Source organism: Platichthys flesus, chromosome 9 (assembly GCF_949316205.1).
Source record: "Platichthys flesus chromosome 9, fPlaFle2.1, whole genome shotgun sequence".
Taxonomy (NCBI): domain Eukaryota; kingdom Metazoa; phylum Chordata; class Actinopteri; order Pleuronectiformes; family Pleuronectidae; genus Platichthys; species Platichthys flesus.
The window spans coordinates 18,517,953-18,545,534 of record NC_084953.1 but is presented as its reverse complement, the minus strand read 5'-3'; the positions used below and the strand labels follow the sequence as shown (position 1 = coordinate 18,545,534).

Below are 27,582 nucleotides of genomic sequence, written 5' to 3'. Positions count from 1 at the left end.
ATTTGAAATGTCACATTTCACCATGAAGGCTATATAAGAAACCATTCAAAATGTAAATTTGTATATAGTCACCATAAAAGTTAAGATTTTAATCAAACAACATTTTGAAGTAGTAGTGGTAAGAAATACATAAAATATATTATTTGCAAAGCTAGTTTAAAGTCTGCATCTAACACATATGATGGACACACAATCACAAAACACTGTGTGAAATTAAATTTGAACATTGTTCCCTCGCTGATGTCAACACATGGTTAGGGTTACAGCCTAAAAATGAGACGGCGCCCACACATGCCCTTGGAGTTTGTGTGTGTGTGTGTTCCGTTGTTTCCTGGTGTACGTGAATGCGGCTCAGGAGTCTACTAGAGGACATTTAGGCTAAAACGTGGTGTAAATTATGCCATTTCAGGTTTAATATGAATGTCGGGGCTTGCGGAAACTTAAAATGATACCTCACGAGCAGTGTGGAGGCATGTTCTGTTTAATCACGTCTGAGGCAGTGGACACGATTGACTTCAATTATATTAGATTCGGCTGCAACGCCGTTTACCCCTGAGACTCCAGAAGAGTTTTGTGGACTCAAAAAATTCACCCACCCCTGCATCGGCATATTGGAGAGAGGATAATGAGATTAATTAAGCAGACGTAGCATTGTGGAACGTTATAGCTTAAGGTCCTACTCCCAAAAAGAAAGCAAAGTGAAAATAAAATGAAAGCAAAGTGAAGTTTTACTCCTTCACCTCCTCAGAGCCCTGGACCTCCTTCCACCACTCACCTTATTGTGGTGTGTAATTACCAGGATTTGATTCAGCAATCTGTCACGAGTGACACCATGTACAGTATCTGTTTCAACACTGTTTGTGTTTGACTGCTCTCTGTGGCGTCTACTTCCCCTTCAGAAGGGCTGTGATTACAACACTGGAGGAACCACACAGTAAATAGACAATAAAAAGAGGCAGTTTTGCACTACTTCCTCAAATGTTCCTCTGTGGACAAAGAGAAAGCTGCATATTGCTCAAGTAGAGCTTGCCACTCGGATCTCTTACGTAAATGCTAGGACGTGCATTATCCATGTCATTTATCTCCTTCTAACACATGGTCATGCACACAGGCAGCTAATCAGGTGCTACCTAAGCTCACAGCCACAACACCTACTTCAACCAACTGCCAGCAACGAGAGACACCTCCTACATAAAAAGTCTTTATCAAACACAACTGTACGCCATAATATTATCAGTGTTCAAAAACAACTTGTCAGGCGCAGGGACCTATTATATTAGTCCAAGTTGTGTTAGTGATTGCTTTGTGGAGCCAACACCAAAACATATGCAGAAAATGAACGCAGATACCCAACTTTGCATTTGTTCTCATAGTGGCCGAATCTAGGGTTCGAAGGTATCAGAGGAAAAATGTTACGAAATGTGACTTTGCAGTTCCATCTGTGCTGCATGGACGTGCCAGACAAATGCATCAAGTTACCTTGGCAACTGAGTAAAAGCACCGATAGGAAGTCATGCAGAGAAAAAAAAACTTGCTGCAGACCAAAAACGCCTCCAGAATATGTATAGGACCCAGGAGGGAGGATACAAGATGCTGGTTGAAGGAGGATTTTACATAAACTGTGGAGTGAACATGATGTAATGCAGAGCAGGGAAACAAACCCTGTGAAACACAAGGGGCTGAACCCGATGACGCAAAAGCCGTAGCAATTTAGCCCTTTCCCCTAAAAACACACAGCTCTGATTCTGAGAGGGGAGTTTCATTTCACTCACACACACACAGACACAGATGTAATCTCGAACTAATCACATTTGCAGGCCTTGGACAGAGCAGCTACACCACAGAGCTGAACAGATGGGCCCACGTACACAAGGCATCTCTGGGATTAGCCCAGCTCGGAAGATGGAGGTGGTATGAAGAGTTACCGAGGGAACCGTTTCTTAAAAGTCACTATAGATCTCAAATGATGCTGAGGGAGTTGAAATCCTTCATAGAAAACTGAAGCTGCGTTTATAAACACATTATCGGCTGAATGATTTTCTCCCTCTGAATACAACATGACCACATTTGAATAATGAACTGTTGACGTACATCCTTGAAAAGACAAAGCACTTAGCTGTAGATGATTGTGTTATAGACAAAGGGGTGTAATTAAAGAAATAACTCCCTAAACAGGTGAGCTCCAATAAAACCTCCAGGGGATCACACTCCATCGGCAAGCAACAGATAGTTTGTAACTTGAGGTTTTTGCTTGAGAAACGAAGAAAATTATATTTCAATGCAGCATGAGTAAATAGGCGTACAGATCGTTCGTTTGTTGCTAAAGTCCCATACAGCAAATCTCCACACTGGATACTGAATCAACCAACTTTTATTGGATTAAAACCTAAGCCCTTGCACCCACTGACCTGCAGACAAGGCTTTCACTGATAATTTATAACCCATCCCAGCTTTCTCAAGGTCTGCATTAGATGAAGTAAAAACCAAAAAGGAATTCCAAACAGATTCCTTTACTGACATATGGACGAACAGGGGACCACCAAGGCTTTTTGTTTCATCTCCTATTCAGGGCTAAACTTTAACTGCAGTATTATCTGACCACTCAATCATACAATGCTTACAGAACAGGTATGACTGCAATCTCGAACACTAACTAATGAATAAACGCATCCGGTATCTATTCAACTATTGAAGCAGGCTGCGGGAGCCAAATGAGATTGTATCCGCCTTCCTCGCATGACACAACACAGCACTGTAAAAGGCATGCGAGTCATGAGTCTGAACTGGTGACCTGTGGGTCATATGTTAAGTGTTGAGAACAGCAGCTCCACACAGCCATACTAAATATCGATATGGAACATTCCTTAGAGTCCTTTTAAATCGGGTAAGCAACGACACACAGGACACTGAGTGTGTTAGGCGGTAGGGCTGAGCAGAAGGAGGCTTTGAAAGAGAAAAAAATGGCAGGCTAATAGTGAACAGTCAGGCAGTGAATTTAGATTAAATCTGCTTGATAACTATTGAAGTGGATCACTCATGTGCGAGTCTGTTCTTTTATCAAAACATAACTTTGCGTACATCTTCAGATACTCCTGGGCTAACAAATTAACATGCAACTCTTGCTGCTGCTATAAGACCACTGTCGCAGATTCATTTATCAGTAGAGGGGCAACATAGCTTCTTTTGATCTGTGATAGAAGCTTAAAATTGAGCAATGTTAGGTCTGTATAATGTTTAATAGTTAGATGAAAATAGAATAAGGTACCAAATCTCTTACATCTGCCATGGATGGTATGTTTTCACATTTGTCCATTTCTTTGTAAGAAAGATTTCACAATGTGGCTAAAATGCTTTCAGTGAAACTTGACAGCAGGGTGGGACATGGGTGAAGGAAGAACCCATTACATTTTGATGCTCATCCATATAAAGGGAGCACATCCAGGATTTTGTCTCCTCTTTCTTAAACATTGGTAGACGATACTTTTCAAAAATGTTTTTTGATTCCTGAAGGAATCCTTCATGGATCTCTAAGGGGAAAACAATTTGTTTTACTCCAGATCCAAATAAAAATGTGGTGAACTTAAACATGGTTTCATGGGAGGATTTTAAGCCCTAGTGGAGCTCTCTGCCATTCCAGTTTATAACTGATATTGTGGATCCAAACAGTAAGACTACATCCGAGGAGGTGGATAGTTATGAGGCACAGCGACTCGTTGAGTGGTGTTAGAGAAATGTGAATTTAATAAACACCTACCAGCTGAGCCTGGAAGGGGGTCCTCTCGTTCTCAAGCTCTAAAAGTCCCCCTCTTTTCATTTCAGGCCATATGGGTCGAAAACTGCAGGTCACTAGACACACAAAGCAGCCACACAACACGTCCTCGGTGCTCCTTCTGAGACTAGATAGACCGTACACAGTATTGTTCGTGGGTGAACCCACGCCACACCCAAAACACTCCCTGGAGGGGAACCGTGCAGGGGGTTCACCGCCAATGAGCTATTCGGAGATCAGAGCCTGCAGTGGCTACGGCTGCTACATGAGCTCCGCAGGGCTAGCAGCGAGAAAATGGGTCGACACGAACCCCCCGTGTCCCCGAACACAGACAAGCTGTGCGGTGACTCGAGTAAACCCAGTGAGACTGCACCAGAGGAATCACAACATGCTAACTCACCGCGCTCCTTGCCCCTGTGGCTCCTGCGTTAGCGGCACCACTCGTTAGCTCAAAGCGTTAGCTCGGCGAGGGAGCGCATGATTTATTACGAGCGTTGTATCAAACTGCTCGGAGTGCGGTGCGGCGACTGTGTCTTCACGTGGGTGGAGGAGAACAAGAATAATGGCTGACATACATCACAGCACCCTGCTACACTCGGAGCAACCCCTGCAGCGGCTTGTCGTTTCTGTCCCATCCCCTCCTCCGGATGGATGCCTATTTATACAGGGGGTACCCTGCGTATAAAAACAAACACACCCAAACCCGTGCGCGGGGCTTAAAGGCACGTTAGCTAGCTACATCGACGGCTGCGGAGGGATTTCTCTAAAAACGACGTCGCGGACGATAACAAAAGTCGGCCTCGTGCTGCCCAGTGACTCACCGGAGTGCGCCGTGTTCCTCTGTCTTCTGCTGATAGTCCAGCGGGCACATGGGAGGAGAAGACGGTGCGGACAGGCTCGAGGCTCAGGACACAACGATGCGCGTCGCAACAGCTGTCCTCTGTTTTGAGTGAGGGCTGAGGAGACGCGCGGCGTACGGGCGGAGCTTCCGACCAGTCCGCCCATCAACCTGACGCCGCCGTTTACGTCTTTATATACAGATGGATTATTGATGCGTTTCCCCGGTATGTCCACATTTCTGATATAATACCAAGGGTTCAGTACAGGCAGAAGCTTACCTCAGGTTATTGTAGTGACTTCAGGGGGACGCGCGCCCTGACAGTTAAAAAGGGCGCAAAGTTCATGTCCTTGATTCTGACTCCTCCTAGTGGTTCAACTACCTTAGTGCCCCCAGCGGCTCCAGTGACCTTATTATTCACATTATAAGGTCAAGAGGTTAGGATCAGAGAAATACATACTATTGTCTTATAAACATTTTGAGGCCACACTGCAATGATCCACAAGTTTGTCAATTTCTATGCTGGATATAAAATGAAACTGATTTCTACAAAACAGCATACCCTGTGCTAATAGCAGACACAATTGATGTACTACACAGTCCTGCATGAAGGCTGATACATGATAACCAATGGGGCTCAAAGCTATATTTTAGACTTTTAGCTTATGTATTGTTATTTCTAAACTAAAAGTCACAGACGAGTGTCCCTCAGTAGAATACGTACCGAAGACAAGGCTGAACAATCCTACACCTGATTGTCTTGTTCTTTTGGTAGAAATATAAAAGATATAGGAAGTGGGCTGAGGACCTAAACAGTTAGTCATAAAACATATTTAGAATATGTCATACTTGTTTGTAACAACACTATAAAACGATGAGATACACCACAGCCGTTTTCCCTTCTGAATAAATATGATCTCAGCTACACATCATTGGTAGTGACAGGTTTGTAGCTCTATATGTTCTATGTACAGTGGCTGAGAACAGTTCCCTTCTATAAAAATATTTAAATCTGCTCAAGCATGATTGCCTAGTTCTTTTTATAAGAAATATAAAAGGACAAAAGGAAGTGGTCTGGTAACTTCAATTATTTGTGATAAAATAAGACTAAATAAAGTGGTCATGCTGGTTTCGGCCCTTAATCCACATCCATCCCATAATTTACTGGGTTCTTCTCAGGCCCAGGCCCCATCCAATTTTGTGGAAAGTAGTTAAGTAGATTTGTGTAATCCTGCTGACAAATAAGACAGGAAATAAACACAGTCAAACACATTCTCCATAGTGGATTGAATAACACATTACTGCATTTTAATCCAAATTCATTTTATTACTTTTATAACTCTTGAACACATTTTATGAACTTAAATTCATATTCAAGTGGCCACACTTGTCACTCCCTGAATTTCATGGTCTATAGACTGCGAAGGTTGTGCTAACACCCATTTGACCATGTGGCTTTTTAACTAACATCAGATCACCTTCAACCTTTGAACACCTCCACCACAATGTCCCAATCACTCCGCAAACTTGAGCTGCCTCTCCTTCTCTGAAGTGTGAAGCTCCTTCGCTCGATTCTTCAGGTCCTCTGCTTTCTTCTCATCCTTCTCTGTACCTTCCCCAAGTCTGTACATGCGACTTGCGTTGGCGCAGCCCCACACATGTCCCAGCTCACAAGCCCTCTGAGCAAACTTCAAAGCTTGAGTCATGTCTGGCTCCAGTCCTTTGGAATTGCCCTCAATGAACATCGCACTGAGGTTGAAGCATGAGGGCGCAAAGCCACCAGCACAGGCCTTCTCATAGTACTGGCGTGCGGCCGTAAGGTCGGGTCCTCCCTCCATAGCTCGTCCATCATGGGCTAACAGGCCAACATTGTGACAGGCATCTCTAGACTTCTTTCCTCCGGCATTGCAAGAGCGCAGAAAGAGAGAGTAGGCAGTGTTTAGGCACTGGGTCACTCCACCTGGTGAAAAGATTCAGGAGAATGACAGAGATGCAGAGTGATGTAAAAAGTATTTAAACCCCTTCCTTCCATAATAATTAAGTCACATTAAATATAAGATAAAGTACTATAAAAATGTATATAAACATCTAAATAGAAAAAACATTAAAACATTTAAATTAGCTATTGATGTGGTCACATACTATTTTGATAATCATTATTAATGGTGTTAAGGTTAAGGAAAGAGGATGTTGCACCGTTTACAGATTAAGCCCTACAAGACACAGTGAGACTTGTGAATATGGGTTATAGCCATTCAATTTGAATTGGTTACTCCGGCCTCCTCCCACACTCCAAAGACATATAAACCCAATTTCTCACGCAAGTTATGAAAGTAAAACCAAAAAATGAAAAAGCAGACAAAGCAAAGGACATACTGTAGGTCGATGGATGAATGGATGGATGGACAGATTATTCATATTAAACAGTTAATATTTGCAATAATTGTTGCCTTGACAACTTTATCTTGCACTATAACCATCTATAACTGTTGTACAGCCATAAACCTGTGACTTTATGAAGTTAAGTTTTGAACTTCTAAATGTGTGTCTGACACACCAGAGAGGGTAAATAATGGAGGCAGTAAGCCACACTGCTGTCGTACCTTTCCCCGTTATATGGTAAGCCCCCAGTTTGTAGCAGCTCTCTCCATGTCCATGAGTTTCACAATTGTGTTTGAGCACCTGAGCTGCAGCCTCATGGTTCTTCTTCACCCCATCCATGTAGTCTGCCAGCCTCTGACACCCTGAGAGGAAGAAATCAGGTCAGTGAGGGCACAGCTCAAACCTCCAGCTGAGTTTCAGCACCACTGATCTGTGAACAGCGCAGGTCGTGTTACCTTCAGGGTCGTTCTCTTTGTAGCACTGGAAGCTGTACTCCACCCCCAGGTTGTCCAGAAACTCCTTCACCTCCTTCTCGTCCTTAAAGTCCACAAGTCCCGCCATGTTTCCGCCGACACCTCTGCGTTTTTAACCGTCAGATAAATCACATGTGTTGCAGGCTGAGCTCTCGCAACATCCACTGATACTTGTGACCTTGGTGAGCGAGTTCAGGAGCGATGTTTGAAAAGCGTTTCCTCACAATAAACACGTCATCAGAAATCCCTACAGTCAGAGGTAAGTTTGTTATAGACGCTCACCACAGTTTCTCATATGTTAGGTTGCTCTTGAATCCAGAAGAAGGACTAGTCCATGTGTCTTCCTGGTTTGATAATCCGATTTTCCAGGCTTCCGTAGCCCGGCCCCCTTTGAGAATGTACTTCCGGTGCAGTGACCTGTGTTTATCGTCTGTCTCGACAAAAATAGAAAATACCTGTGAAAACTAAAACCTTCTCCCCCCCGGTTCCTTGATTCCAGAGCTTCGGTCACCTGCAGTGATAAGTCGATACCTCTCGAACATGAATTCTGATACAACTGCTTCCTTTCGACATGTTTGCTCGCGGAGCGACTTTCCACAGCGGAGGCGAAAACAAGTGAGCTAGCTGGCTGCTCCGCCGGTAACAGATTAGCATAGCGTCGGGCTGAGCGCTGAGCCGCTGCACGGCTAGCAAGTGAAGCGGTGGTGGAAAATACACCAGTCTCCTTTCATAAGCTAAAACTAGAGTTCGTTTATCTAAATTAGACTCTTTACAATATGGCCATGGCCTCCGGTTTCCTACACACGGTAAGTTTTGCCGTTGGACGTTATGTTGTCCTCATGTCATTTCTGGAGAAAGCAATTAGCATATGTGCTGTTAGTGTCAATTGAAAACAGCTAAAGAAGCTAACAACAGCATTGCTCTGTTTTCAGAACGAGTCATCCCCCGCGGCTCTGACAGACCTGTGTCTGACCTATGTGAGCCAGAACCTGGACTGCTTCTCCGTGAAGCGCCCGGACGGCTCCCTGTGCTTCAGAGAGGCTGTGCTCTTCCCACAGGAGCTAGCAGACCAGCTGTTGGCCAAGATGGCAACTGAAGGTAAACCTGGTCCTCTGAAAGACACTGCTGGACAGACAGAGCTGGTCATGGCTGAGTCGCACCAAAGTTGCTGCATCCTTCAATGGTTGAGCAGCCAAATACCAAGCTGATCCATTGTTGGGATCAAAATAAAGTAATTTAGCCCCTGAGTGTCTCAACAGTTTCTATTCCCCTTAAAGAAAAAGGGTAAATGTGTGAAATTAGCGTGCCACTTAGACACAGTTCAGACCTGGTATTAACATCTATCTGGAGGGATCACAAGTGGTCAGCATTAAGTACATCATGATGTGTCCAAAGATAAGATCACTCTGACCACAAAGAGGTGGTCTGGGATGCATGTGGCCACATTCTTGATGCTTGTGAATGCAAATGTGTCCAGGTCCACATATATAATATAAAATATATATAAGGACTCAGACTGTATATTCAGCTCACGCCCTCTAACCCTTTAAATCCACAAAACATCAAACTTGGTCTTTGTGGACACAAATGGCAGCTGGGCTCATTTACATGTAGAGCAGGAAAGTGAGGTCTAACCACAATAGGTCACAGGACACGCACCTAGAATGCATTCTAATTCCAGGTGTGAACAGATGAACTTAGAGTTGACCCCCTGTGATCAGATCTCTAAGGACAGATGTTAGTACCAGGTCTGAACAGAGCCTTGATCTGATGGTATGTTCTCACCAACACTTTGATCGCGGAAATCTAAGTACTATAATGCAGAGCTCAGTCCTGATCAGTCCTGCATGGATCCAAAGATTTCATTTGACTTGACGTCATTATTCTACAGGTGTGTTGAATGACAGCACAGTGGGTGTATTTCGGAACTCTGAATACCTGCGGCTGAGACGGGCCTGCATCCGCACAGCGCGTATCTCTGCAGAGGCATTCCGGAAAGCTCTCTGTCCCCACAGACTGTTGGAGCTGGATGCTGCCAGGGTCAATGCAGACCTCACTATTCATGATATCCTACAGGGACTGGCCTCCAATAAAAACTGTCAGGTAAAGAGAGAGTATGTTAACTTGTTAATTTTTTCCCTCGCTCCATGTTAAAATTATAACTTGTTTTCTTCTTTTCTCAAACACCCTGCAGGACTCGCTCCAGCGTCTTGGGTTAACAGGTCTCACCATGTCCTCTCTGGAGGAACCAATCCGGTATCGCTTCAGCTCCCTCCAGGGCCTCCGCTCACTCTCTCTAGCCAATGTAGACGTCTATGACTCTGGGCTGGTCGACGTTTGTTCCCTGCCTCGATTAGAGAGCCTCGATATCTCCAACACCTCAATCACCAACCTCACTCCACTGCTGGGCCTGAAGGATCGGCTGCGTTCACTGACACTGCACCAGCTGAAAAGGCTGGAAATGAGCACTGCTCAGCTCCTGGGACTCATACGCCAGCTGGATGTATTGCAAGTGAGTGGAAGGGTGTCTTCTTTCAAATCAGTTTGTACGTGGTTATGAAAAGAATACTGTTGAAAGATTCCCAAAGTCACTGTGTTTGTTTGTTTTTCAGCACCTGGACATCAGTGATGATAAGCAGTTTACCTCTGATGTGGCTCGTCAGCTGCTTGGACAACCGGGAATCCTGCCTGACCTCGTGTCCCTGGATGTGTCAGGGAGGAAACAGGTATTTATTTTTGCATTTGTCCCAGAGTGCTCTATTGAGATGTCAGTCATCAAGCGCTCATTTTTTCACATGTGTGAATTGTGCAGGTTACAGATGCAGCTGTTAGAGCATTTGTTGATGAGAGGCCAGGGATGACCTTTGTGGGACTTCTGGCCACAGATGCTGGTTTTTCTGACTTCCTCTCCGGAGAAGGAAATCTGAAGGTAGTATTGATGTGTACATCAACACTAATAACTGTACATAGGAATTAGGGTCCGCTAAACAATCTTTTTGCGTGTCAACAGGTGACAGGCGAAGCCAATGAGACCCAGATTTGTGAGGCCCTGCGCCGCTACAGTGAGAGGGAAGGTTTTGTGAGAGAAGCTCTATTTCATCTGTTCAGTTTGACCCATGTCATGGAGAAACCACGGCCTGACATCCTAAAGGTGAACCAACTTAATTATATTTAGAAATTAAGTATTTTTTTCTCATTCAATTAAGACTGGTATTTTTTTGCTACATCAATCATGTCAGATAATAATATATTTATCTAACAAGCATTGATGTGTCATCCAGGTTTCCAAGTTTATGTCAAAGTCTTACATCCCCACTACAGCTCTGTACACTGCAAGTTCTTCATTACTATGACTTTGTTTTTCTCTTGTTTTTATTTTCTAGTTGGTAGTTTTGGGTATGAAGAATCATCCTGCCACTCTGAATGTTCAGCTGGCAGCAAGTGCCTGTGTGTTTAACCTGACAAAGCAGGACCTGGCAGCAGGAATGCCAGTCCGACTCTTGAGCACCGTCACTCAGCTCTTACTGGAGGCCATGAGGACTTTCCCAAACCAACAGCAGGTACTGTCATGCCTGCCCCGCTGTCATAGTAGCCCATTGGTAGGGTTAGCCTAGCCCACCAGATGACGATAAACAAAAACAATCTGTAATAACAATGACTGCATTTAGCAGGTCCCTTTCACTTGATAAGGTTTAAAAGCAGAGGGAACTTAGAAAAAAAGTGCATACGACTGTCCATGGAGGAATTATTCCAATGGATGAAATGTGATATTTTGAAATGGAATGCGTTCTTTCAAGGCCCTGAATATTTTTTTTCCTTTAGATCCATCTGGGTTTTTTTGCTTGGAAATTGGTTAAAATCGCAAAAACTGCAGTATCTTGCCTCGTTAAACAAAATATAACCTTAGCCCCTTTGTCTGGTCTATATATATATGAGTGTGTGTGTTTTTGTTAATATTTTATTGAAGCAATTGTATCAAGGTGGCACAATGAGAATGATGTATGATGTTTACATAAGACTTTAGACATATCTTTTTGGACCATACAGCCTCCAATTTAGACGTAAGAGATACATTCTGTCTCCATGTTTTACTGAGCCTGCAGATCAGACACTGATCTCCACTCTGTTTCCTGTGTTACAGCTGCAGAAGAACTGCCTGCTGTCCCTGTGCAGTGACCGCATCTTGCAGGAGGTTCCATTCAACAGGTGTGAATTACACATTTTGTAGTAGTATGGTTAGAAAGTAATTTAAACATATGTCAAAGCTTGAAACAGTGAATATGCATCAGTGGAAGCAAAGCAGGAAACCAGAACATAAAATGATTGACAGGCCATAATGTAACAGCTTCTCTATTAAAGGAATAGTGTGTTTATACTTTACAGTAGATATGTTTTGATCTTTGTTTATTTGTATTAAAGGTTTGAAGCTGCCAAATTAGTGATGCAGTGGCTCTGCAACCATGAAGACCAGAATATGCAGAGGATGGCGGTGGCTATTATTTCCATACTGGCTGCTAAGGTTGAGTTCATGTTGTATTTTATCACTTATACGGCTCAAAAGTATGGTCCCGGTAGTTAAAATCCTATCATCTATCAAAAAATACAATCGGACGGTTCAACATTTCATTACGTTTACCACAGAGCAACAAGGATTTTGTTTCTACCTTTCTGCGTTTTTTGGTTTGTTTTTTGAGATGAGGAAGAGAGTCCAAAGGAGTGTAAATCAATAAAATCAGGTTAAATTCCAGAAGAAATGCACTTGAAGCTCTAGGAAAGGGATAATTTGGATGCGTAGTTCCTTCACTCTTAAAACAATTATGTACACAGTTAATAATCAAATGCTGAATGGCCACCGATCATCTCATAGCTGGCCAGCCTGGTACCAGACATAAATCTATTTTTAGACGGATTTTCTTAAAGGTCAATGGATCAAATTAATGGGAAATTGACTTCAGGAACCAGAGCCATTCTAAAAGTGGGCTGTCCATGTTTGACTTTATTCTTTCATTGCCCATTTGTAAGTTTTAAACATTTCAATGTGTGCTCTCTCCAGTTGTCCACAGAACAAACTGCTCAGCTTGGAGCAGAGCTGTTCATAGTGAAGGTAAGATTCTCCTCTCAGCTGTGTTCTCTTTCACCGTCACTAATTTAGTAAAAAAGGAAATAATAATCTCTCTTCCTTCCCTGCAGCAACTGCTCCACATTGTGCGTCAGAAGGCCACTCAGGGCGTGGTGGATGCCACCCTCAAATTTACGCTGAGCGCACTCTGGAACCTCACGGATGAGTCACCAACAACCTGCCGCCATTTCATCGAGAACCAGGGGCTGGACCTGTTTATTAAAGTTCTAGAGGTATACAGACATGTCGACACGCGCATGTAAATGAACTTAACAACTTAGAACAGATTACCTTATCAGCCTATCATCACATCATGTACCGCTCAGGTATGTATGCTTTAGGGGCAGGCTCACTCACTGTTGTTTTGTTTCCATCCCTGCAGTCCTTCCCCAATGAGTCTTCTATTCAGCAGAAGGTTCTCGGTCTACTGGTGAGTTCACTGGTCTGTTTTTACCCCTCAGAAAAACTAAAAATTAATACATTTAAAATTTGTGAGACATTATTATTCCCCTTTCGGCTTCTGTTTGTGTAGAACAACATAGCAGAGGTCGGGGAGCTGCACGAAGAGCTGATGGTGCAGGGGTTCCTGGCCCACATCAGCACTCTGCTGCACAGCTCAGAGGTGGAGGTCAGCTACTTTGCCGCAGGCATCCTGGCACATCTGACGTCACGAGGGAAGGAGGCCTGGACGCTCAGTGCAGATCTTCGGTCTTCGCTGCTGGAGCAACTGGTGGGAATGAGCTACACAAACATGTACTCATAGATTCTGTGCCCGAATAATTGTTAAAAGTTTATTTATGGTGTTTGTGTTTGTGTGTCTCTCCAGCATGATGTCATTATGAAGTGGCCCCCACCAGAGTGTGAAATGGTAGCATACAGGTGAGCAGCAGCTTCTAAATCTACCTTACAATTCCAGAAATCTCTCTGTCTGCATGTGGCTTGCATATCTTGAATTAGGTGAACAGCTCTTTTTGCCGCAGAGGTGGTGCAGCTGGAGGGGTCTGTAGACGGAGTCCTGCAGCTTGTCTTTACATGCTAAGGCTCATTTACTGCAGGTCACTTATACAATTTCGGATAGAAATCTGCTAGCAGCAACAACAAAGGCTGAACCAGCAGCCCATTCCAAACAGACAGATATTGAACAGAGAGTGTACTAGTAATAATAAAAGGAAAGAATATGATTGCATATGGACAAAATTCGAAATGTGTGTCTGCTTGGAGCAATTTATGAAAAACTATGGTAAACTTTGCAAAATAAGTTGTACAAGTTGTCTTTGGAAGGTTGAAAGTCCATCCAAACTGTCGTCCTTGCAGATACAATACTACCGCAGAACCTACAGCATTGATTATACGCCTATGTATAAACTTCATTCAATTGTGAAAACCTTAGCCTACGACTTATCGCTTTATCTGATTCCGCAGGTCCTTTAACCCCTTTTTCCCTCTTCTGGAGTGTTTTCACACCCCTGGTGTCCAGCTGTGGGCAGCATGGGCCATGCAGCACGTCTGCAGCAAGAACGGTGAGGCACAGATACTGTACATTCTAATATACATGTTCAGTTTTTATGTTAAAGCATTCACTGACCCGCCCAACTAAGCCACTCATGTGATATTGTGTTAACTCTTGTGTCTGCAGCCGCCCGCTACTGCAGCATGTTGTTGGAGGAGGGCGGCCTGCAGCAGCTGGAGCGCGTCCACGGAAACCCACAGACTCACAAAGACGTCAACCTGCTGGCTGAGAGCATTCTGGAGAGCCTGCAGCGCCACAGAGCTCGTACCGGCCAGCCAGCACACCTGCACACAAGTCGACGCCCACCACCCCAATAACATCACAGAGGTAGAGACACACACAACTTCTCATTTGCTATTTAATCGCACAATGGCTGTGGATTTTTCATTCTTTCACATTGTCTCTTTCAGAAAACAAAGCTCCCTGACCAATAAAGAGACACTTCGAAGGGCGGGGGGTGCCACCACTAAGGGGTTTCTGTATGTCTGCGTACTTGTCTGTGGTATTTGTATCTACCGCACAAACATATTTCATCAAGAATCGCCAGAGCGGTGAAGGAGAGAGACTACGCAATTATTTGCACACACTAACCCTATTTATTTTCTTTTGTTTGTTGTGCTAATGTTTATGAAAATTTTAATTATGATAAGCTGTTGGTCAGTTTAGCTCAAATCTCATGAGGCCCGTGTTGGTGCTTGCTAGTGTGACTTCTGCATCATGATTTTCATACCAAAAACATGTCAGTGCACACACATACGAATCACAGTTTGGGAAAGCAAGCAACCCTATGAACTGAAAGTTGATCCAAGCCTCTCTCGCCCCTCTCCAGCCCCCTGTACTGTCACTGAGGGCTGAATTTGTCTGACTTGGTTGATCCGCTCATTAAATATACGCATGACGCAACTTTGAGCTTGAGCATGCTGGAGTTAGTCAAAATTGCTGTACTGTTCATTTTAGAGATGCCTGCCTGTTTGTTTATAGCAGTGTCCCATTCACTGAAACCCCGAGCCTCTGGGTCTGCAGTACTGCTGTTGCTCTCCTCTTCATTTAGTGTTTTTAACAGCTAATGCATTTGATTTGATGTGACAGGACACTTGCCGAGGGTTGTTCAGTGGGTTCAAATGTTCCAGACATTACAGATGAAAACCTAAATTACGTCTCTTGAAGAAGCTGCAGTGCTATTTCTTTTATGAGCATTTGGCAGCCCCAAGTCAGTTGAATCCGCAAGCCAGCCAGTGATGCTGTAAATCAAACGAACCAGAGTAGGTCTCACATGATTTATTGAAATGAAAAATAACTCAACACAATTATTTCTGGTTTAAGTGCAAATGTCAACTCTGGATAATGCTGTGGTCAGTAAAGTCATGGAGGTTGTACAGATGTGAATTAAGTGACAGCTGTTTTCTCTTTGAGAAACTGGTGTGTATATATTGGTATGTTAGCTGTGCTTCCCAACCAGTCCAGGTGTTGTAAAGACAGAGACAGCACTTCTCTGTGAGCATGTGTGTATGTACGTCTGTACAAGTATCAGCATCTTAAAGACTGTTTGTCATTTGTACATACTAGAAAACACGAGAGAAATAGTGATTGCACCGGTTGCATGATAATTATTCTACTGTATGTTCCATTGTTTGTTTCTGAGTAAGAGAAACATGCAGAACAAAGGGAGGGGAAGTTGTGATGGGGGTTTGGGGAGGTAGTGGAGTTGAGTTATTTCTCTTTTCTGAAACCACTCATCCACCTCCAGGATTTTACTGGGTCATCTCTGTCGTCCAGAGAATGTGCTGTGAGAGCTGACCCTGGCTGACACCCACCTTCATCATGGCTCCTGTATCCATTCTCGATGCAAACCAAACTAATGTCACTGTTACAACCTGCTGTCAAATCCTCAATGCAACAAAAGTTCTCAATTCATCATTTTCAGGCAACATGGATCTTGGCTCCAGCAGTAACAACAGTGGCAGGTCCCAATGCTTTTATAGAAGATGAAATAAATATAATATATTGGGCTACAAGCGGTAGTCGAAAATATAAGTGAGCAAAGCACAAATCAGCTCCTCTGCTCAGTGATATATGGCCTCGTTAATTCTGCACGTGTCCCAGGCTGAAGACACAGAACATGTTTTTGGTTCTCTTCCGTTGCTGCTGATGATGTGATGGATTGTTTTGTTAAGCCCCTGAACAGCTCCCTGGATGAAAGGCAGTTTTTTTTAAAAACAAGAATTGAATTCAGATAATCTGATAGGAAATGCAAACCAGTTAAAGATGCTGTATGTCTGCTATGAAGATGCCATGTTGCTGCTGAGTCACGTTTTCAAGTTTGAAAAAAATAAAGAATGTACATTCCCATAAACTGGAGTAGCACTTGTGTTGCCTTTTTAATGCAGTCTCTTCCAGAGATGATGTTCCTCTAAAGTCGCCTATAAATCAAAGTATACAGAGGTAACGGTAAAAATCTTGGCGGTCATATTATGCTGTTGTTATTTGTCAGTCTAATCTTTAAGGTCACTACTAAAGCCAACTAAAACTAATGTGTTGACACAGACTATGTTGGCCTGGACAGCAATATTCCCACTATTCTGAATAAGACATTATTTTGACTGTGTTCACATGAGTTGCTACTACTTGTTTACACAGTGAGGTCCTAGAGAGCAGTGTCCGTCTTGTGAGGGAGAAACATGACAGCTGAGACGAGTCTATTCCCCAGTGTAGCGTGGAGGTCTCTTCTCTATGAAGGCTGCCATCCCTTCCTGTCGGTCCCGCGTGGGGATGACCTGACAAGAGAGGGCAAAGGTTACAGCGGGGCGACAGCGGCCAGACAATGATGATGCGACTGCAGACAGCCCCCGAGGGGTTTACACTCAGCATCACAGCTGAACCTGAATTCATTCTGTCCATTTGTTTATACTGACTATCTGGTGTACTAATGCATGCGCCCATGATTCGTCCAGAATTTTGATGAACACATATTGAGTACACACCGGGAGTCTTACCTGAGCATAGCACATCCTTTCTATAGCCATCCCTGAAGTGATGTCAACCTGTAAGAGACTTGATTTCAGTTGGTGTGGTCACTGATGAAAAATGATGGGACGGTGTGATTCATGAGTCATTTGTTTACCTCGACGCCTTTGTTCAGCGCTTCTTTAGCCATTCGCACGGCGACAGGAGCCTGAGCAACACAAATGAAACATCAAACACATTGGAGGGTGAGAGGTTTGATATGAAACCCTTTTGAGACTACTGTACTGACTCTATTAAATTAAGTAAATATTCAAATGACATTAACTGAAACGCCTGTAGTTAGAAAGATAAATTCTGCAGCTTGGATCCAGATCAAAACCAAGACTGGATTTCGGGATGTAATCTGATATTGAAATTCTGATTTATTTTATCAGCCCTTCCAAAGTTAAAAGGGAACCTGTGGTAGCCTTCAGTTGTCTTAAAATCTCAAAAAGTGTTTAGTTTGTCCAGTTTGGGCTACTGTAAAAATACGGCGGCCTCTGTAGAGGGGACCTACTCCTGATGTAAATAAAGAGTATTTAAATATAAAGGGCACATTTGAGGGTAAAGACAACAACAATTCATACACTTTAGATGAAACATCAGTGGGATTATTTTATATTCAGTTCAATTATAGCCAATAGATCCATTTAACCTAAATCTTACCCACTAGACCCTTAAATGAAAAAGTTAAATGTCACCTATAGCACACCAGGTTCCACCTCATGCCAAAACCCTCACTCAGAATATTATCTCTTCTATCCCATTTCTATTTCATTCACTGCAAACTCCTGTCAGTCCCTTAACCCACACCAACTTGTGTCTTTGTATGTCTGTGTGGGCTATTTGTGGTCCATTTCTCCACTTGGCTGCCACTCTGGCCCTGCCTGACTGCAGGCATCTGAACTGGAGTGAAAGAAATATGGAACGACAGAAGCCTGGAGAAAGGGGGAAGAGGAGGGAGAAGAGGGACAGAGGGGAAGGTGGGAAGACACCACCACGAAGAGTGGAGGGCAGAATGAAAAGGGGTGGACGATAAGCAGAAGAGATTCATGTTTACAGGAAGAGGGGGAAGAAGAGAGCTGGTCGCCTCCTAAAGGAGGAGGAGGATGCATTAGTACCTGAGCAGTGGGGGAATACAAAAATGATGGTTTAGGTAAGGGTTAGATTAAGCGCTGGTCGCCTCCTAAAGGAGGAGGAGGATGCATTAGTACCTGAGCAGTGGGGGAATACAAAAATGATGGTTTAGGTAAGGGTTAGATTAAGCTTTTGATGAGGTTAAAGTTAGGTTAGATTAGGGTACGTAAGGTTGGTTTAGGTTTAAGTTTAAGTTAAGGTTAGGTTAAGGTTACGATAAGGGTTAGGTTTAGGCAAGTAGTAACTATGTTTAAGGTTAGAGTAAGTGTCCAGGAAATCAATGTAAGTCAATGTCCTTTGTAGTCATGGAGACACAACTGTGTGTGCGTGCGTGTGTTCTAACCTGGGGCAGTATCTCTCTGGCCAGGCTGAGTGCCTCTCTGTAGGCAGCATCTCCTGTCTGGTTCTGCTCCACTGCTCTGTTTACAAGCCCCATCTCCAGCGCTGCCTGCCCCCCCACACGCTTACCTGATAACAGAGAGAGAGCGTGTGATGCACAAAAAACCCTCGCTACACAACAAGCATCCTGTGCCTATGGGCAACATGTCAGCGTTTCTGCATCACCACCTGTGAAGATGAGCTCTTTGGCCAGAGCGATGCCGACAGTCCTGGGCAGCCGCTGACTGCCCCCTGCAGGACAAACCACCTCAAGGTCAACTTCCCAGAGCCACTTTGTGTCTCTCGGTTCAGAATCAACTCATTCTTGTGACCTTTGTTCGTCTTACCCGCCCCTGGGAGCAGCCCCCGTGTCGTCTCAATCAGACCCATCTGTGCCGAATACGCTGTAACACACACACACAGACACACACAGGAAACAGGACAGAGGACAGTTGAAGGTCTGAGCAGCAGAGGGCCATTAAGCTATAGGGACGGCACAAAGTCTGAGTGATGACTCTTTCAGAGCAACAGACGCAAGCACCTGCTCACCTAGCTTGTCAGCCCTCAGCCAATCACAGATCGGCCTAATATAGCCAATCCGATTCAGCGTCCATGAACAGCTGAGCAGATGTTTGGCCCTGTGCAGCTATCATTAGTCCCTGAGCTCATCGGACGATCATTAATAGTGGGTCTCCAAATGTCACCGTGTCAGGAAGGACAACTGACTTGTTTATAGCCTGTGTGTTATCCTGTGTTTGAATAAATGCACCATTCCAGGAAATGTAAGAAGCGTCAGGTTATGCTTTTCTCCTCCAAATCCAAGATGGGCTTGTAATGATTGCCGAATTTTAGTAAAGGGTTGATCGTTATGTGTTTTATGTATTCAGTGCTAAAACAACAGTCTATACACGTCTATATTAAACGAGGCCCGGATGATGTGATGATTTGAAGATAACTTCTTAACTCCCTCCATTGTGAATCATTCTCGTGTCCGCACATCCAGGGTGAGAGCCACTGTCTGAATCTACAATGAATGAGGGAGGTGTCAGTCTAGTCAAGAGGAATGGTCCCGGGGGATGTTTCTATTCTCCACCATACTATCGTCAGTCAGCCCCTCGATCTAATATGACTGGATCTTGGACAGCTGTGAAGCAGACTCGACACCGCCTCTCTAACTCCATTAATGTCCCCTGAAGCGAGACAGAATTGTAAAAGGTATCCACACGTGAAGCCGCCTCTCCGGATCTAGGTTGACAAGTGAAGGTTCAGCCGTCACTCACCAGCAGTGCGGAGGTCACAGGCCAGGGCGAGCTCCAGTCCCCCTCCCAGGGCAACGCCATCCACGGCTGCGATGGTTGGCATTGGCAACGATGCTACAAAGACATCAAAACAAAGAGAGGACAGCTCACAGGTGTGTACAGACATCCAGGAAACCACCAAGATGAGACCAATCCTCCAACCGTCTATCTGGTGTCTTACCGATCTGAGTCATGAGTGAACGAAGGCCGTGAACGAACAGGTCCGACTCAGAGTTGTTCATCAAAGCCCTCTCTTTCAGGTCGGCGCCTACAAACGGGCAGCAGCACACATGATGCGGAAAGGATTGGATCACGCGTGTAGATGCCCGGCAGGTGAAAGATGTTTCAGATGTCACGTACCTGCACAGAAAACCCTGGGGACTAAACTCCTGAAGACGACCACACGCACCGAGGTGTCATCGGACAGAGTGGAGACCAGCTCCCTCATCTGTACTCAAAGGACACAGTGGTCTCAGTGTGTGTGTGCGAGTGTGTGCGTGTGTTTGTGTGCGATGTAAGAGTCTGCTCACCTGTGACACAAACACATGGCCCAGAGCATTTCTTGCCTTGTGTTGACACATCACCACCTCCACGATTCCTGAGGAGAAATAAGCAACAGGAGGAAGAGAAGCCAACGATCAATAAAGATGTGCCAATACCAGCATCGGATCTGCCTCGGACTCTGCCGAAAATGCTGGATCGGGCCTCCACGGTCTTTAAAGTTAAGTTATTTTCCAATCCTTCTTTTCCTTCTTCTATAGCCACTGGCAAGTACAGTTTTTATAGCAGCGAAGAGATGAATTTTGATGGTGCAGCATGAGCCAGAGCTGGCTAAGATGTTGGAAATTTGGCATTAGTGTTGCCAATTACCACACTGTCAATCTCAAGCACTTTAACAGCTTTTAAAGGAGCTAATTGCTGTTTATTCCTAGATTTATTCATTTGTCTTCTTCCTAAATTATTCCTCAATTATTCCCATCTAATTAGACATTAAAAGAAGTTCTACTGCATTATACTGACCTGAGCTAGACCATAACAAATTATACAGTTAAATGCACTGGAATCGGAACGCTACTCTGTTTGGCCAAAACGCATCGGAATCGGTATCAAGATCATCTGGAACAATCAACAGTTCATTCAATATTTTTGACCAATTTAATGTTTTCATTTTTGATTGCAGCACTTTATGTTTTCCACTGTTATCTTGTATCCGTTATCTTGTTTAATATCACATGATATAACAGCATATTGCCATACAGCTTCCTGTGACGAGCAGGACGTATTAAATCTTAATGTCATATGGATCATCTCATGGCGTTTTGGTCAGAGTGAATAGAAACGATGAACTCTTCCTCCCTACCATCGTCTCCCTCCTCTAGACGCCTCAAATCCACCTCTGCACGACCCGCCGCCTCCGTGTGCTGCCAGCGGCGGTGAGCGCGACTGTATCCCGCTAAAGGGAGCCTGACACCGGCCAGCATCCGCGCTCCCTCCCGCTGAATCAGATGGGAGGTTCGGATGTGCGTTCCCCGCAGAATTGCATCCAGACACCGCCACGACGGACCACTGGGCCCGGCTACTCTGCGGAGCAGCGTCGTCATGTTCTCAGAGGCTTCAGTGTTTCGTTTCCAGAAGCAGGAAGACGGCGTGACAGAGTTGCTGTTACAAATGGAAGTTTGGAGCAGGTTTCTTCCGGTCAGAGGAGGAGCGACTTAAAAACCAGCAGTGACGCAGCACAGAGCAAACAGGTAGGATATCAATTTATCCTCTGAAGCTCAGCCACACTGTGTGTTGTTAGGGAGGCTGAAATGTTAAAAAGTATGTTGATAAAAGGGAGTTTTACTTACTCACAGTTTCTATTTCATTCAGCAAGACTCAAAGTGAAAGTGTTGCAATTGTGAAAAATCCATTGCTACTTTCTCAAGATACCCTTCCTCTTCTCACCTACACACTCTCTCTCACACACTCACACACACACCCACACACATTGACAGGGGTTGTGTTGGTATGGGTTGAATGACTGACAGGACTTTGCACTGAACGGCGGAGAAATAGTTTGTGCAGTTATCCTTGTTAGTACTTTGCATTTACTTACCTTCATTGTGGGCAGCCTAACCAAACCTTAGTCATCTCCTTAACCATGACCAATCCATAACAAACCGTATTCCTAACCATGACCAATCCATACCTAACCCTATTCCTAACCATGACCAATCCATAACATACCCTATTCCTAACCATGACCAATCCATAACATACCCCATTCCTAACCATGACCAATCCATACCTAACCCTATTCCTAACCATGACCAATCCATAACATACCCCATTCCTAACCATGACCAATCCATACCTTACCCTATTCCTAACCATGACCAATCCATAACATACCCTATTCCTAACCATGAACAATCAATACCTTACCCTATTCCTAACCATGACCAATCCATAACATACCCTATTCCTAACCATGAACAATCAATACCTTACCCTATTCCTAACCATGATCAATCAATACCTTACCCTATTCCTAACGTGACCAATATATACCTAAACCTAACCTTAATCTAATCACAATTCACATCTCACCACTGACCCTAACCAGGAGCTCTGAAATGAGCATAAACACACACACACACACACACACACACATAGACACAGTGTCTGGACAAAGTGTGTTGTTGAGGTAAGGTTTTCCGTCAGGCTGCCCATGTCTAGTCTGACCATGCATTATTCAGCAGGTCTTTACAGGTTATGCAATAACCCTGTCGGACAGTGGGTCTGATGACACAACAGTCTAAGATCCAGGTATCTCTCTCTCTCTCTCTCTCTCTCTCTCTCTCTCTCTCTCGCTCTCTCTCTCTATCTCTCTCTCTCTTCCAACTTCAGCTCTCATAAACTGAACCTCTTTCGCGTATTTCACCAGTGGCAGGACGTAAGGACACAATGTGATTTAGTTATACATGCTTTAGCCTTAACTATCCAATAGGACGTGAACACCCACATGTAACATAGAGAGTGACAGCAATTCAGTCCATTCATCGATGTGCTGTTAAAGTTGGTGACGCAAATAGACGGAGATATATGGGGAGGCTGTGGGAGACATCTTCAGAACTGGGAGTGACAATTGTTCATGCTACTGTGTTAGCATTTGTGTATTGTTGGTTCTTCTGGTCTCCTTGATGTATCGAGTCTACATTAAAACCCTCTGCATAAGACATCAGCTTCCAGAAAATGTCATTACACAGTAATGTCAGATTACATTTATATTGATCTGATTACTTTCCCTCTGATGGTTTAATTGTCCAGTTTTGTTGGATACAAATGTGTGTAGGGGACCGTGTTAGCAGCAGGGTGTTGCGTCAGGAGGGTGGGCCGGATGAATTGGAGGAAGTGAATCTGAAACTGTTACCCTAACTACATAGATGCACATTAATCACTCACATTTTGCTTAAATAGAGTAGACTAGTGACCATAAAGAGGGATGAAATAGAAAAGAAAGAGAAAAAGAAATGGCTGACAGGTAAAATGAGAGCTGTGTTAAAGTTGGATGTTAAGCCTGACAAGGGATACTATGAAGGAGCTCTCACATTTGCCTGTAGGTTCTGTTGCAGCGGAGTGAAATGTCACCTTGATGACATTGATGATGTGGATTTGGAGGGGTATAGGTTTTTTACATTTGACGTCTGGCAGGTGTGCATTCCTCGTCTCATGTGTGTTTGTGGCTCGAGGTGGAAATTTGATGATGGATGGCACTCCCTGCTTGAGTGTGGGTGACAGAAACTGTGACAGGTGGTGAATTCAGGGCTCTCGGGTTGAACACACGCAGGCCTTCCAGAGACGAGGGCGAATAGAGGAAGAGTTTGGTCTTAATATGTTTCAATGAGTTCCCTCTGCACCTGCTCTGTCTACAGCACCGTTTTCAGGCTTAAACTGAGCAGATTCACATCTCCCTCTGTCAGCAAACATCAATGTAGATGGCACACTGTTTATGATGCCAATCTTGCAGTGTTTTCCCTCCAATCCTGTAGGGGTCAGACTTGTATCAACATCTTGATTGGAGAAATGTGAAGTCTGTCCTGTTCGCTCTTCTGCGCTGCCTTTCACAACTTGCATGTGTTTACTGACCATCTCCATCTTCACACCCACAGCCACGACCTCTCCTCACCATCCTCGTCCTCTATACTCGCCATCATCTACTCTTCTCTTCACATCCTCCGTTTCCTTCCCCTTCCTCTCCCCACATTGGATGAAGGAGGCGATGTGTGCAGACTTCCACTGAGCAGCCTCGGTCTTGCCAAAGCCCAGGGTCGAGACAGGGCAGGGATGCCCGGTGATGGGGCACAAGCATGGGCACCAGACCAGGCATGAGTCAGAGGGAGTGAATGGCATCCTGTTACTGTAGCTGTCTGTCAAGAGTGAGACGGCACAGTGATCTGCTCAGGGTGTATACAGGGCTTTTGACCTTTTGTGTCACAGGTTTACACAAGATATACGTAATACTAACACACACAGCTCTCTCTTTCTTAAGCTTAGTCTGCATCAGGGGCTTTTGCCATATCACACATACACCTATAACAAAAACAGGTCTGTCTGCTTATAACTCATGTAAGAAGCAAATTTACTTAAAAGTATGACTAGAGATGTTTAATACAAATTTGGGTGTGTGTTTGTGTGTCTACACTCTACGCGTGTGTGGTCCAGGCATTGCCCATGTGTAAGGGACATACATCTGTTAACAAAGTCCCATGGGGACGGGTCTTCCTTACGGGGACAAAAAGCCAAGTTGCTATAAAGTAAATCATTAAATGTTAAGATGAAGACATTTTAAGCTTATGTTTAGGTTAAGGTTAAGGCAACGGTAATGATTAGGCAAGTTGTAACTATGGTTAGGGTAAGAGCAGGTACCAGAAAATGTATGTAATTTCCTCTGAAGTCATGGAGACACAACTGTGTGTATGTGTGTGTTTGTGTGTATGTGTGTCTTTGCAAATTGGCTAATATTTGTCTATTACTGGTCTGTCCTATATGAAAATATTTAGTATATTTAGTATTACATTAAAAGGCTGCTGTAGACATGTACTGAGGCTTCAGTTCTCTGCAGCCATCCAACCAGTTCCAACTTGACCCTTTGCGAATGCGGAAAATATTTCTTCCATAATCTTCCAATCTCCATTTAAATTACTCAAAACGTTGAAAAAATACACCAGCCACACTGTTGCAGCGGGTTGACATGCTACTCTGTTACGTTAAATATGGGCACTGTAATTTATCTTTACCTTGTTCCATATACATTGTTCTACTGCAGGAAATAGAAGGTTCCAAATGTGTATTCATCCGTTGCAGAAAGTAGTCCCCAGCAAATTGCTCCTGTTTGATTAAAGTTTATCTCAAACAACTCTTTTTTAGGGAATTATTTCTCATCAAAAATGAAACTACATATTTTTGACTCACTTTATAACGATTTGCATCTGCATGAGGAACGATTCGACTGCAGGTTGAGAGCCACAGACACGGTGGAAAACACACTGTTAGATTTGGTCTTTTAGCATTCAGCTGAGAATAGAAGCTGACTGCTTTAATAGGCTAATTTTCCTCCAGGCTGCTCGCCCTCGGTCCAGCTTTTCTTCAATAATGACACACCAGACGTCATGTGGACCATTCGAATCTATAGGCGTACATGACTATGCATTTGACCAGATATAGATCAGGCTCTTTTTTATAGCAATGCAGACATTATGGGCAATAAATAAAATGTATAATTTAGTTTCATTCTCTCCATGCACACCCACACACAAACACACCACCGTGCAACGAAGCAGTCAGGGTGACTGATCGATGATCGTACTCTCGGTTCAATTACATTAGAATGATGGAGTTGGATATGTGGTATAGGGTAAAAAAAAACAGAGACTTACAGCCAGAAAGAAAGTGCAGCAAGATGGGAGAAGAGTTATGAGCATAGGAGGCACAGGGAGAGAAAGGCCAAGGAGAGTTATAGTGACACATTGTCGAGGAGTTAATGGCTAAAGCTCAGCCCAGGTTGAATATATTCCACTGCTGTGAAAAACTTTCCCTTGTCAATATTTAGTGCAGGAACTCCAAAGAAAAACAACAAAACGAGTGAAGTAATGGTAGTGAAGCAAAGGTTAGTGATGGCGGAGGTAGGCGTCCCCTCAGGTTTGGGATCAGACCCAATATGTGGTAGTTGACAGCTGACACGGCACAAGGCCTCATTAAAAAATAAAGATGTTCCCTGCTCAGCACACAGACACACAGACACACACACACACACACACACAAACAAACACACACACCACACATATACACCACCAAGGCGGGGAGCATCCATACAGATAACATGCAGTTACTGCACACACATGAACATAAGACCTCCAAATATCATGTATGACATACACACACTTACACACACACACAAACACACGGACTGTGTAGACTTTCAAACTCATAAGTGCACGTGGACATACACAAGCACCTGTAGAAGCTGACACCGGTCGGAGCACTCAGGGAGAAAAGTTACATTAATGAATCTGATCTTTACTCTTTGACGAGGCGAACATGAGCCTGCAGGGTCATTTAGACAGCAAAGCCATGACAGAGGGAGGAGACACCGAGGCTGATCGAACAGGCTCACTTTCCTCCTCAGGCCACTCTGGCCTCGCTCCAGCTTCTCCTCAGTAATGATACGTCACACTGAAGATACATCGATTTCTGGGCCTGACCAAAGCAGCTCTGAAACGGATGTCAGTGTCAGATGTGTAATATTTTACAGCTTGCCTGACCCCATCACAGCTCGTCAGTTTCATATTACAAACCCATACAAGGGTCTAGACCACTATTCTTCAAAGGACAAGCTTTGACATGTCTGGAACACGCTTATTTGCTTTTTTGTTGGGAGTCTGATGACAGGATCAGATGATAAGGCTTTCACATCTTTATCAACTAAACAAGTCAAAAAAGCAGATCATACTTACAGTATAAATTCGTTTTGATTCAGAAGATGTAATCTGTTAATCAGTTTTTGATGCTTTTGGATGGAGCCATTCAGTCTACTCTATCTATATTTCTCCAGTTTCTAGTCTTTATGCTAAGCTAAGCTAACTTGCTGCTGGCTGTTGCTACATAGTTACACTTCAGACTCCAGACCGGTATTGATCCTCTAACTAATGTGTCTAACTCTTGGCAAGAAAGCCACAAAGCCCACTTTTAATTTATTTCTCAAAATGTCAAACTGTTCCTTTAAATTATAATTTCTTAAAATCTGGATAAACAGCGTTAAAGTTGCTCATTAGGTTTAATGATTGTACTACTTGGAGGCAAACGACCTCTGTGTGACCTCTGCAGGAGACTGCTCATATTCATTCTCCAACCCTCTGCTAAAAAGTGGGGCTGAAGTAATCAATAATTGTAATTATCATACTCTTCGAGAGCCTATAATGTCTTACATTTTATGTAATCATTCTTCTGCAATGATGTTTCTCCTGTTTCTGACACTAAAGGCACAAAGCATCCATGCTAGGATAACAATACAATAATCCTTAATTATATCCTCCATTATATTTCAAACATGTACCTCCAACTGCTTTTTTTTAAATAAGAAAACAGTAATTAGATGTTGGCAGCAACACACAAGAGGTGACGGGCAACATCAGCC

General features: G+C 43.9%; 4 protein-coding genes across 7 annotated transcripts in view; 1 reads left to right on the top strand and 3 right to left on the bottom strand.

Moving 5' to 3' along the window:
• The window catches only part of ralgps2 (Ral GEF with PH domain and SH3 binding motif 2), a 63,929-nt gene extending 59,173 nt beyond the window's left edge, over positions 1-4,756 (bottom strand). For 2 of the 3 annotated variants that reach the window (XM_062395041.1, XM_062395043.1), the window contains exon 1: positions 4,591-4,756. The gene's annotated coding sequence lies outside the window, so the exon portion shown is untranslated. Of the gene's footprint in view, positions 1-4,169; positions 4,275-4,590 lie in introns of those variants that run through there. The other variant, XM_062395042.1, reaches the window with a different exon arrangement.
• A 1,157-nt stretch (positions 4,757-5,913) lies between these two features.
• On the bottom strand, positions 5,914-7,857 carry LOC133960375 (cytochrome c oxidase assembly factor 7). Of its 2 annotated transcripts, XM_062394918.1 has the most exons (4): positions 7,745-7,857; positions 7,445-7,566; positions 7,211-7,351; positions 5,914-6,567 (listed from the first exon to the last, which is right to left on the bottom strand). In XM_062394918.1, the coding sequence occupies exons 2-4, from the start codon at positions 7,548-7,550 to the stop codon at positions 6,122-6,124; spliced, it is 693 nt and encodes a 230-aa protein (XP_062250902.1). In that variant the 5' UTR covers positions 7,551-7,566; positions 7,745-7,857; the 3' UTR covers positions 5,914-6,121. The 2 variants fall into 2 exon arrangements, with proteins under 2 accessions (XP_062250902.1, XP_062250901.1); XM_062394917.1 differs by having other exon boundaries at positions 7,445-7,847.
• Positions 7,858-7,871: 14 nt separating this feature from the next.
• zyg11 (zyg-11 family member, cell cycle regulator) lies at positions 7,872-14,418 on the top strand. Its single transcript, XM_062394915.1, has 17 exons — positions 7,872-8,268; positions 8,395-8,560; positions 9,354-9,565; positions 9,657-9,974; positions 10,075-10,188; positions 10,275-10,391; positions 10,473-10,613; positions 10,846-11,022; positions 11,604-11,668; positions 11,882-11,981; positions 12,516-12,566; positions 12,653-12,814; positions 12,964-13,011; positions 13,114-13,311; positions 13,408-13,460; positions 14,004-14,101; positions 14,218-14,418. Exons 1-17 carry the CDS (start codon positions 8,239-8,241, stop codon positions 14,406-14,408), a joined length of 2,241 nt encoding a protein of 746 aa, XP_062250899.1. The 5' UTR covers positions 7,872-8,238; the 3' UTR covers positions 14,409-14,418.
• A 2,022-nt stretch (positions 14,419-16,440) lies between these two features.
• echdc2 (enoyl CoA hydratase domain containing 2) lies at positions 16,441-21,599 on the bottom strand. The gene is made up of 11 exons (XM_062394916.1): positions 21,268-21,599; positions 20,438-20,505; positions 20,268-20,355; positions 20,089-20,175; positions 19,890-19,982; positions 18,957-19,013; positions 18,799-18,861; positions 18,575-18,699; positions 17,213-17,263; positions 17,085-17,132; positions 16,441-16,865 (listed from the first exon to the last, which is right to left on the bottom strand). The coding sequence occupies exons 1-11, from the start codon at positions 21,506-21,508 to the stop codon at positions 16,788-16,790; spliced, it is 999 nt and encodes a 332-aa protein (XP_062250900.1). The 5' UTR covers positions 21,509-21,599; the 3' UTR covers positions 16,441-16,787.
• Positions 21,600-27,582: the final 5,983 nt, after the last annotated feature.